At 42.4% G+C, this 12,615-nt stretch overlaps 1 protein-coding gene across 1 annotated transcript in view; it reads right to left on the minus strand.

Annotated features, from left to right (window-relative positions):
• COL25A1 (collagen, type XXV, alpha 1) overlaps nt 1-12,167 on the minus strand; it is a 307,286-nt gene extending 295,119 nt beyond the window's left edge. The window contains exons 1-2 of the mRNA XM_010561056.1: nt 11,808-12,167; nt 11,150-11,219 (exon numbers count right to left, since the gene is read on the minus strand). Coding sequence (XP_010559358.1) covers nt 11,150-11,219; nt 11,808-12,167 — 430 coding nt within the window. The remainder of the gene's footprint in view (nt 1-11,149; nt 11,220-11,807) is intronic.
• Nucleotides 12,168-12,615: the final 448 nt, after the last annotated feature.

A 12,615-nucleotide genomic window follows, 5' to 3' on the forward strand; every position in this document is an offset into this window, starting at 1 on the left:
GCCAGCAATGATACTTCAATAGACTCTATCTGATTACATCCTGTACTACTGATCAAAATGGAGCACAGAGAGATAATTACCAAAATTAAAAAGGAAAGGAGAGGAATGCCTTGGAGAGAAAGAAATTTCTGCTCCTTAAGACAGTAACTTTATTCAAAATTGTGAATACTTTGTACTTGTCTTTGGCACACTTTAGTTAATGTATTTACATCAATTCTATTTTACAGATGGAAGAACTCAAATATGTTCTACTCCACTTTCACAGTCCTGTAAAGGAATACAATCACAATACAGAACTGTTACTTAGTTGTCCCTGCTGTAAGTCATTAAGCACAATGTTTCCTCTAAGGTGCATTTCTTTAAACTTGCTATGAAAGCTTTTTCCAGAGTGTTCCAGAGTTTTCCAGTTGTTGTAATACACATTGAAAACAGATTAATTTCTCCTCATTGTCCTAAAAGGGACTGGAATTGTTTGGAATACATCAAAAGACCACTTTGTAGCAGCAAATCCATTTTAAGAGACACAAAAAAAAAAGTGAGGATCTCAGTCTTGCTGTATTTCTCCCTCATTGCTGGTGGTTCAGTTTTCAAGACTCATGCTTCTTTTAAACTGGCCACTCTAATGGCTTATGTGCTGCCTCTTAATTGAATATGCTAAAAGAAAGTCCTCCTACTGCACATTAGGATGTGGCTCAGCCTGGAATTCAAACTAAGGAATTATGCAAAGCTGTCCTAAAGTGAAATCCACAACTGTCAGACTTAAATACTAATCTCTCTTCACTAAGATTAGTCTCCCTACACTAAAGAAATACAGCGCACTTACATGCTTGCTGCATTGGAAAAACACTTCATCTTCACATACAGAAACATTTCCAGCCTTCTACAAACATTACTGTCATCATTACAAAGACACCAACCCTAAGTAAGTATTGACAATGGCTGTCTAAGCACTGGTTCATTTTAAACCGATGCTGTGCCACTGTGTCTTTCAGCCTCTCTGGTTCATCAGTATTCTGTGTGCCTACTCCCAGGAACCACTTGGGAAACATATGCAAGATGATCTTTACTGAACTGCAACTTCTTCATAAACAAACATAGAGAGCTACAGCAAACACCACAATCCATTTCTGTGATACCATTGCATTTGTAAGTGCCAACTAAAGCCATTCCCCAAGCTGCATATAATTAACTGACACAAACAACTATCAAGCATCCGCCAGGACAGAGAACAAAGAAAAGCAGAGTTTAAAGCTCAGCACTGCCATAAGGACCACCTCAACAATGACTCCACTTCGGTCTACACTTGAGTATGTCGGCACAGAGCACATCTCCTGGTACAAGGACCAAATTATGAGTCAGGAAGTATTTTTACTGAAGTTTGAGACAGCTATCCTGCCTGAGAGGTGAAGGGTGTGAAACCAACAGTATATTAATCACCTCTATGTCAAGCTGAAGTGACAGTTCCCAACATTCGTCATCCTTCAACTGGCAGTACAGCAGTGGAGGTGCAAACATTAAAGGAACATTTGATAAAAAGCAGCAAAAGACTTGACAGTACAGAGACCCTCCAGCCAACACTTAACAGTATTTTTCATAGTGATGCCATTGGGCATTATCTAGATGTAAACTCTGACTGGAGAACAGAATATTAATACAGAGACTATGGAGTTTATCCTTTTAATCCGCTGTGGCTATACCCCTATGCTCGGGTATCAAAGCTTCCCCTAAGAACATCAAGGGAATCAGAACAGGAGCTTACTCAGAGGGTACGGGCACAGGGCGGGGAGGAAGAGGAAGGGCACCTTCAAGCAGCTGGTTCTCATATTCTTAAGAGATTATTAGAGGTGCCAGCTAAAGGAAATACCTCCTCAACTTAAGATGTATACACTTTGACTTTCAGCACTGCAGTCCTCCATGAAAACCCTACTGTCATCCATCTGAAGCACTGATATATAAGAAACCTTACGTCATTTCCTAGCAAGACAACTAGTACTACCAACACAAGCTAGGCCTTAGTCTATAGCCAGCTATGCTCTTGCTTGTACAGACTGTACATGATCTTAATCACAGAAATATCTTTTTAGAGAGTTTATTTAGTATCCTTCACATTACAGACTGCCATTCTGTTTTCAGATACGCATACACAAATCTGTCACTGAAATGGCAGCCACACCTCTGATAAAAGATTTTGGTCTCTAATTTTCAATACATTTTCCTGGTTTCAAAACTCCTGTGTTCCTCATCCTCCCCCTGTCACCCAACCCCCAATTTTAGAAAAGATCTTTTAAATAGAAGGTTTTCAGCATAATCTTAAGCTCAGTGTGCTAAGAATGAGTTTATACTTATGGAAGGAACCTCATTCATAAGCTAAACCTCTAACATACACTTGTAGTGTGATTTTTTTTTTCTGTGCTATTATATTGAGAGAAGTGATATTGAAAATACTCAAGTGGAAGGTAAAATAAATGGATTTTTCTTAAGACAGCACAAACTGCAAACAGCAGAACAGCAAAGCCCTTAAAACTACTTCTTTTCTACAGCCTTCCTCCCATTATATTTACCACTGTTACTCTACAGCCCCTTACTCCTAAGAGTACTAAAACTCTTCAAAAGGGTAGGAAGAGCCAATTTCATGAGCTAATTGGTTCTGCTTCTTTTTTTAAAAAAAAGAAGAGCAAATAAAACACTTCTCTCCCACAAATCTTTGCTGCTTAGAGGGAGCACCTCCCAGGTACCAACAGACTGAGGTAGTACCAGGAAAAGGCAGAGCCAGCTATTGCAGTCAGCGGGAAGCAGGGGATCAGCCACCCAGCTTTTTGCAGGTTTTCCCTGCTATAGTGAGCTATATTCTACGCTACGTCACCGTGACTTGGCAGGCAGCCTACTGTCCGTCCAAGTTATGGCAGAACGTGAAAGACTACCAAAACCATCATACTGCTATGTTAGACAGTACTGCATTAAAAATAGGACCAAAGATCAAAGAGAAAGATCATCTCATACCCTTCTCCTCAACACTTCTTCAGCTGAGCTTGTAGAAGAGTCACAGAAGGGTAGGGGAAGCTACTGAGAGGGACTAATGTCCATCTTTATTCCCTGTACAGCTCCTTTTCAACCTCCCCAAAAACCTGTGAGTTTATGATCCACTCTCCATTGTGAGCCCAAACAAGGCATATTAAGCAAAGGCAAACATCTATGGAAAAAAATCTGTAAGTCATATTCCTAAAAACCCAAATTTAAATTCCTAAGCACTTAAAAAAAATAAGCAAATCACTAATGAAATTTTCTAATATACTTGCCCAACACACAATAACTGCAAGATGAGTTTCATGCATGACCAGAACTAAGATGATCATTCTAATGCCTAACACAAACTAAACTAAAAGTACTGGGTTTAATAGACCTCCATCTATTTCCTCATGTAATTCATCTGTACACGTTCTAAAGAAAACTACACTTTCTTTATATTTGACAACTACCTGCTCAATTTTTAAGACAGAGTAGGACAAATTATTGTTGCTTAAAGGCTACATTGCTTCTTGGCTGAGCATGTTTAAGCAGAAGTCTCAGAAATCATTGTATTAATTTTTAGAACATTTTAAAAGAAAAAGTAACATCCCAGTTTTATCACCTCTGTTATCACACACTGTCTTCATTCTGTTCATTGTTTCTTTGCCCTACAATTATCAAAGATATGATGACAGCCATTTGTAAGAACATATCTTTCTCATAAAAAGATTTACATGGATGTATAATAACTTCATATTTCTACAAAAATCTCACCAGGCATCATCATCTGTTTCAAAGCCTTCCAAGCACAAGAAGAAACAGTTCTCCCCAAACGTCCATGCAATATTTAGAACTGCATGTAAATGCCTACTCCTATAAACATACAGCTGCACATATAAATGAGAATCAATTTCAGTACCCCCCCCCCCTGAAAAAAAAAAAAAAGGAGAGGAGCAGAAAGGATAAGTTTTATAGCATGCAACACAGACAAGACTGTCTTCCAACATATTTTAAAAGCTGTTTTAAGGTGAGCATAACGATCAGCATTTTCTTCATGAACACAAAGGATGAGACAAGTGGTTTACTTCACAAATAAGGAAACTGTAGCTTGCCTGTTAAGAACTAGGCAACCTATGGAAATGTTTAAATAGTAGATTATTTTAGCTTAGGCACATCTATGCATTAGCAGTTTCTTGCACTACACATTTACCTGTTTACAGAGCTGCACATTTTTAACTGAGGAGACTACCTACATGAGGCCGCTGTGCTTAATCACAAAATTAAGGCAGATCCAACAACTTGTTGAGCCATAACTGACTAGACAGTGCAGTTGTGAACCACATGGAAGGAAATACCTGACAACGATGGCCTAGATACATTTGCTTCAGAGCCCAGAAGCATGAAAAAGGTGATCTCCTGGGGTATCAACCTGACCTGTATTTCTAAGGTTGTTCAAGTCTACATAGAGAAAAAATAGCTATATTTACATGAAAGGTACATAGGAATCTTGCACTTTCAAATTTGGCACTCAGTTCTGAAAATTTGTCCTGACATTTATTTTTATTAAGATCTCACGAACAGCTTCTTCTGCTTAACTTAATCTCATGAAAAGACCTGAGCAGATGAATTTAAGCAGGCACTGCTCTACTGTACGCCTAACCAGCAAAAACATGACAGTCTGCAAGCTTCCAAAAAGAAAGCCCTCAGCATTGTGTTCACTATGGTGTGTATTATCTAACTGCAAGCTGCAGCTTTAATCATACAGAGGGAAAAGTGTTTCTTCCAGCCTGTGTTATTCTATGCCTTCTTATACCTTCTTAATAGTTCTAAGTAAGCAGTCAGATTTCCTTTTTGTGGCTGACTTAGGAAATCAATTGAAACAATGAAGGGGAAAAGTGCTCTGTGTAGACAAGCCTTGCTGAAGAAGCTGTAGTAAGCAACATGACTCAAGTTCTGCGCATGTTAAAGTAAGATGGATGGTTTCACAGGGTTGGTAACTTGAACATACTAATTATATGATTCTATGTGGTAACCTGAAAGGCCCTATAAAGACAGCTTCTGTCAGTCATGCTGTTTTCAAAGCCAGCTGATTTTTACTGCGCTAAGTATATAAAAAAATAGGCAGGTAAGCTGCAGCCAGTAAATTTAGAAGGGAGCGAGAAGGAGGATGAGTGCTGTAATGCAGGTGCAGAAGTGCTGTTCTTCGGGCAACACGTTCCCAAGAACCCACTAACCTTTAAGGAAAGGGGCAGGGGGTGAGTATTGCTGAACAGAATTCAAGTTATCCAAGCTTTAAAGAGTCTTTAAGGAAACAGATGCATATATTTAACAATTTAAGAAAGAAAAAAACAAAAAACCACACACACTAAAAGCATTGCTCCAGAAGTGGGCTTAACAGCCACTTCTCACACTGCAAGACTCGCTGTACTTGAACTGCTTTGACACTTCAGCAGTTTGAGATGGACAGCTGCCACATGGAAGGTAACGTAAGAACATATAATACATGTTCTTATATTAACATTAATCTCATATAATATAAGAACAGTTAATGCAGATAATCAAATCTTCCTTTTAATATGCCTTGTTTGACAAAACTGTGCAAGTTCAATAAATTTTAATTCAAGTCATAGAAAAACCTTTTGTTAATAACACTTCTGTGGTCAAATCAACCTTTTTTACACCACCACTGACATCAATAATATCACAAAAGACAGAAATCTGGTGCAGTCTGTTGTCAATCAGGTCTCCTTTGAGCCACATTATGTTTCATTCATCATGCTGCACACCCTACCTCCTTACCCAGAGGGAAGGGAATTAAAAGGTCACATCTTAGCCAATAAAATATATTTAGCTATTCTGTGGGGAGAAAACAGTATCTCTAATCAGTCATCCAAACAAGACAACAGACTACCCAGAAGGTTGCATGCTGCTGCACATCAATAAACATCTTTATCTAGGAACTGAAATGAAAAATATCAAACCAGTGAAGGTATGAAAGGGGAACTCAAAGCCCTGTCAGAAAAATTACAAAATTAGAGCTGAGCGCTGCATTCAGCAAATAGATGATACAGACATGGCAGAAATAAGTAGTGCTGCGAGCTAGGTTCAGCTAGCACACTCTGGAATTTTAAGTAACAGGGAAAAACACTTTGGATACTTTCTATATCTCTCTATATTTTCTTTTGGGTCTCTCTATTGGTAAACACTGAAGTCAGCTCCTCTTTTCTTTACCTCCAGTCTTTACAGAACTGCTTCACTATAATCATAATTAAAAAAAAAAAAAATAAAGTAATACCCTGCTGATATCTATTTTGGGATTCTTTTAATCCCCAAAATTGATTTCTCCTCCATTCTTTCAGCCTCGCTAATTGAAATGCTCCAGGAAACAGTCCTTATGGAACATGTGGAAATAAGAAAGAGTGCCTAAATGGTACTTCCACTGCATGTCAAAACAAACATTAGGTGTTTAAGAAGACAAAAACAGTACTGTGATGCTAAGAAAATACATTGCATTTTGCCATCCATGCTGCTACCAAAATACATACAGCAGACTCATCATCTTACTGAAGAACTGTCGCTGTAGAACAGAGTTTTCCCACTAGAATTACTATAACCAGAATAAGACCAGCTGGTATTCTCTATCCTCCCAAAAAACCCTTGGCCTATGGCATTTCATCTGCTGAATGAACAGGTTTATATACACACAACTCCAATGAAACAAGCTTTATAACCTGATCGCAGCAAATTGCGTAGTGAAATAGGAGGTACTTCAAATGCCAAACCATAAAGCTCTTTAAGACTGGAGCAGAGAATCAAGATGACATGATTAAAAAACCAGCACAAAATAGCTGGCTAAGAAAGAAGAATGATGACAGTGTCCATGCCTGGAAAGGGTTTGAAGCCACAGGTATCTGAACACAAGGGGAAGAAGGATGCAAGTTTATTGATGGGAAAAAAAAAAAAAAACAAGTGAAAGAGCAAAGGAAGGAACATTGCCTGTGGCACAAAAGAAAAACAAAAGCAAATTTGTTCGGTCAACTTTGCCAGGTACCCATAAATGATGTTTAGCTGATGTTCTGGGGAGAAAAATAAGGAAAAACAAAACCAAAAAAACCCAAGCACACACTAAAACCTGCAAATCCCATCATTTTATGTGCAAGCTATAGTGAACATACATACACAGTGTGTCGTAACAGTTAAAAAAAAAACATTTCTATGTTACGCAGTCTATCCTTTGTCAACGCAGAATTAAAGACATGTACGGCATATAGCCATTCCTACTTACATAACACTGTTCGCTCTTTTTTTTTTTTTTTGAAAGAATAAATTCATTATAAAGGTCTTCCTTAAAAGAGAAGGAAGAAAAAGAGTAATTGCTTCCCAAAACTGGCCAAAAGGGACATGTAAAACCATACACAATCACTTGGTAGCCTTCCTGCTGACCAAGTTTGAACTTTCTGGTACTAATAGACTTGACTCCTACTCCTGCCAACACCATCTGACTCCAGGAGTGGGCTCTGAGGACCACTTACAGAATGAGACATCATGGCACATGACCACAAATGTCGGAACTTGACCCTTACAATACATAAAGGATCAATTCACTAAAACATGCAAGCATGTGTTAATTTCTGTCAAAGTCTACAGGTCCTAGGAATACACGTGAATGCTTCCTGGAAGAGGAAAGACTGAAGAATCCAGAAAAACTTAAGGCTTTCTTAAAACTCTATTGGATTGGGAGTATCCCTGTGCTTTCTGCACGTGTTACTCTTTCCACAGTGGTATAATTCTTGGCACTTGGCAAGAAGTATCCAGCACTGTGCTTGACTGTTCCTCATAAAAGCTGATTATGCTCCCACAGCCATTTAAAGGAAGATTCAAACGTATGAAAGAATTACCTACACACCTACAGGTTTTGTTCATCTTTTACAGTAGAGAAACATTAATTTACAATAAATAATAAATCTGGCAAAGGAAAATTAATTTATTACGCTTAAAATAATTTTAGCCACTCAATTTGCCCCCCAGTCCCACATGCAGAAGGCTAACTGCCAGCAGGAACTGCAGCACTAGTTGCAAGCATGGGATTTAAACTGGTACTCTTGTTAGAGCTGAGGTAATTTAAGAGGAATGTCAGCATGCATTTACTTTTCAAACTTTATTACTCTGCTTTAAGAGGAGAAGGAATGCCTGCTATTGTCATTTTAAAAATATTTACAAAATCTTTGGTATCTGGTTTTAGTCTTGCAGAATTAAAATCAAAACTCTAATCCACGCTGTGTTTCTTTTATAAGAAAACAATAATTAGAAAAACCACATTTAGTGAAAGCAAAGTTTTTAAAGAGAAACGTGACCACTCTTCACTCTAGACAACGTCCAAGGCTATGGTTGAATTAAAAGGAGCTACATGTGGACAGCTCTGCAAGCTATGAGCAGTTGTGAATCTGGCTGCCTTTGGTATCCGAGCCATTCAAACCCGATTTCCTTTGAACGTGCGAGTTCCTACCATGAAGAGCCACAAGGGGATGAACATCTCAAGCTAATGAGATCTACACCAGTTGCATAACTTTAATCCTAAACTAGAGGCCACGTTCTCACCCTCCGGTCTGCAGATTGAATTTCCCTCTCTTCTTTTGGTAGAGAACAATGTAACCTAGTTTTGAATAATCTTTATTTCTCTTTAAAGAGCAGGATGATGGAAACTGCTTTGGTGGCCATTTGGCGGCAGCCTTTTCTCGCAGCATAGGGGTGTTTCAAAAATCACCTCTGTACCACGAAGGCCTTCCAAAGTCATCTCTAACAGACATGTATTTTATTATTACAGAAACCCAGGGAGGAAACGCAGAAGCTGAGCAGAATAAAGCAGCAAAAGGGAACCATGTGGGGAAGTAGAGAGGCAATTTACTCTTTGGCTTCACAAATAGCAGGCAACAGAAAAACCGCTGAGTTACCATGACACTTTTCCTATTAACTCAAATGCCACAGTAGTCCAAATTTGTAATAGCAGCATTAAGGATGAAAATAAAAGCCTATCCTGTCCAGTCAAAAAGGAATTCTAACGAACGAAGTGAACCAAATGAAGAAACAACAATTTATTCACTCTATCCCCTCCTGCTCTGCCTAACGCCTGCTGTTCAGAAGGCGCAGTACTCGGGGGGTGGTGCCACTCAGCCCTTGTTCTCTCAGACAAGGGTCCCAAGACGATGCCATTTTGAGGTAGGCACCTGTCCACCGGCAACAAGCATGAGAGCATCATCTCATTTTAAGCGGTCCAAAATGAGTCTATCGCATGGCAACATCCTTCAGTCACTACAAAACTTGCTTCCAAACTGAAATAGCTACCCAGAGGTGAAAAGCTCCCTATCACATTTCTAATCCCCATACCAGCTAGTCCTCTCTGCAATTTATTTTTTTTTTTATTTTATAACAATTCATATGAGTTTTCCTGATCTTATGAATCTTGCTCCCTTGAAAATGTTTCCCAGATCACTTTATTTTGACTTTCATCTAACGAGGATTTTTACAACGCGTGTGAGAAATATTCTGTTGCTTATTATCAAATAGATAAAGGATACTTCTTAAGAAAAAAGGTCAGATAAAAATTGGTATAATGTGGAGCTCTAGTGGTAGTGGGGAAGTAAAGCAGCACATAACATCAACTGTGAAAAAGTAGATACTGATCTTTAGTATGAAAACAGTAAGAGAAACCATTGTAACAGATGAATTTAAACAAGGAAAAGGAAAAGGGAGAGAGCTTGGCATCAAATTCAACAATGTTTCAGGCTCACAGAACACATCTTTGCATACAATATGACAAGCAACCCTCCTTTTTAGTGCACAAACTTGAATCTTGTAATTTATTGCAGTTAAGCAACAGAGAGAATAAGATCAACACTGTATGCTCGTGTTAGCCTTAAAGGAAAAAACTATATATAGTACAGCAGGAAACCAGTGTTCCTTTACCAAAACTAGCTGGCAGTTGAGTAATTCTAAGTACTCTTTTAAAACGGTCCTAGTCATATATGTCATCCTTTTCATGCTAGCCATGGTAACTCCTATATGAGCCAGTAAATACTCCGCGCTCAATTGTATCATCAGCAAAACACTGTACCAACCACTGTAGTCAGTTTTAACACCAAGATTCGGTAGTCCTTTCCGACCGATGAGTTTGGCAAGAATTAAACCCTAAAATAGAAGAGCTCCTTCCTTATATACACGGTACTATCACACATCCTATTGGCAAACATCATCAGCTTAAGTCTCGTTGACAGGCGATATTCCACCTGTAAAGGAGATGTCTTATTCATACAGAGTGGCAGGACACGTAAAACACAGTGTGTGTCTGGTGTGCTTCATTACATGGAGGATGCTGGAATTCCTACCTCACCCTGTGAAACACTAGCATTATTTTCTTATCTTTTAAGACGCCATTTGAACTTGGGTATATATCAGCAGAAGTTTATAAAGGTAAAATAATATTGACAGTTATCAGATTGTCAAAAAGCAGCATGAAAAACAAAGGAAACACTGCATTGTGTGTGCATGAGCAACCGAACCCAGTATTAGGAGGCCCCGTTTCCAAAGTCAGGCAACATCACTGGTTACATAAACACACACAGTTTTGAACCCTCTGTATAAAACCTGCAATCCCTTCCTAGGGGAACTGCTTTCATCCAAGACTACAGAAAAATGAGACTGAAAAGCTCTTGTATACATTACTGCTAACTTGCAACGGACTCTCCACCTATTTCAATCCATGTTATAAATTGTTTGATATTTTACTAGGAACTTTTGTTCCACTTCCCAAGCTGAGCACACAATGCCTTGATTCAGTACTACCCCGTCTAAGAGAGAATACATTTCTTCTTGCTAGGGTAGATCGTTAACTTCTTCGTAAGTGTTACTGTTTGGCTTCACCCAGCCTAACCGGGGTTTTTAACTAGCATCAACTTCGATCCAGTGCCACAGTGGAAACAGATGATTCTGGGCTTTACACCTTTTCCACCCCAGGTACAGCTGTTGATTGAAGAGGCATCCCCCGGATCCGACTCGGGTGTATTTGGAAAACACAGGATACCAACATACACCCCCCACCCCCGAGTCGCAAGCCTCAGAGAGGAGATTTCCAAGCCGTGTCCGTTACCTGGTGGGCAGTTGCACTCTGGAGGCGCTTCTCTCGCTACTCGTATTTTTGCCAAGTGCTCGTAGGATTTCTGCGGGCGAGAGAAGCAACGTGAGGGCCCCCGGGGGGGGGGGGGGGCTCACGCCGCCGCCGCCCGCGCTCCCGACCGGCGCGGACGCAAACCGCGATTGACGGCGCTTCCATAGGCTGCGCAACCAGCGATGACTTCTTCGCTTGGACTCGACCCAAGGTGTCTCGCTGACTTCTCCACCCCCACAACAACAAAAACAAGCCCGACGCCACCGGCTCGCTCCCACCTCCGCCGCAACTGCCCCCTCCGCCGCTTTTTTTTTTAAAAAAAAAAAAAAAAAAAAAAACACAACAGACGCGAAAAGCGTCGGTGGCGTCCGCCCGGGGGACACCCGCGAACCCCCCCAACCCGCCCGTCCCGGCAGCTGGGGGTGCCCCCGGCCCTCGCCTCAGGCCCCGCCGCCGCCCGGGGATGCGGGCTCACTTTCCCCGCTTCTCCCTCACCTCCCGCCCGCGGGGCTGCTCCGGCCGGCCGGCCGCCCCCCTCATCGCCTCAGCCGGCCTCCCGTCGCCCCGCACGCCGTATCATGCCCCGTCCCCGTCCCGCGCACACGCGGCGGCGGCGAGCGGCCACCCCCGTCCCGCACACCTGGGCGAGAAGTCGCTCCACTTTCTCCTGCATCATCGCGTTCAGCTGCTCCAGGGAAAAGCCGGGCAGCGGCGGGAGCGGGGCGGCGGCAGAGAAGCCCCCTCGGGCGCCCTCGATGGCCGCGACCCTGGCCTGGAGGTCGCTGGTCCGCACCCCCAGGTAGACGCAGGAGGCCGCCGCCAGCGCCGAGAGGAGAGCCGCCAGCGCCGAGCCGCACGGCCCGGCCCGCCGCGGGCAGCGGTCCCCGCCGCAGCCGGGCTTCCCGCTGCCATCCCGTCCTGCGGCTCCTCGGCTCTTCCCCAGCATGCTTTTACACCCTTCAGCTGCGGCAGCTTTGATTTCCTTTCCTCCGCCCCCCATGGAGGCAATTAGTTTACAAACAGCGGCAACAAAAGCAGTGACAACAAAGTGCGAGAGGATAAATAAGGAAAACGCAGAAAAAATGGTTTAAAAAAAATAAAAATAAACGCGGCAAGTAGAAGAAAAGCCCGCGGCCGGCTCACACACTTTCCAGGCGAAGCGGCGGCGCGCACCGCAGCCCGCACCGCACGCTGCCCGGCAGCGGGTCGCGACTCAGCCCCGCAGCAGGGGCGGGGGGGCGGGGGGCGAGGAGCCGAAAGCCGGCAGCAGGGCTGGGTGCGGGGGGCGAGCCCCCGCGGCTTCCACCCGCCCTTCCTTCGGAGGGAGCAGCGTGCTCTGCTAACGCTTTGCCACTTGTCAGAGAGGTTTTCAGGCGCGGGGCGGGAAGCGCTCCCCCCCGCACGCACACACCACACACGCACACCCCCCCCCCTCCGCCTCCCGCTCT

Source organism: Haliaeetus leucocephalus, unplaced genomic scaffold (genome assembly GCF_000737465.1).
Source record: "Haliaeetus leucocephalus isolate CR32 unplaced genomic scaffold, Haliaeetus_leucocephalus-4.0 Scaffold140, whole genome shotgun sequence".
Taxonomy (NCBI): domain Eukaryota; kingdom Metazoa; phylum Chordata; class Aves; order Accipitriformes; family Accipitridae; genus Haliaeetus; species Haliaeetus leucocephalus.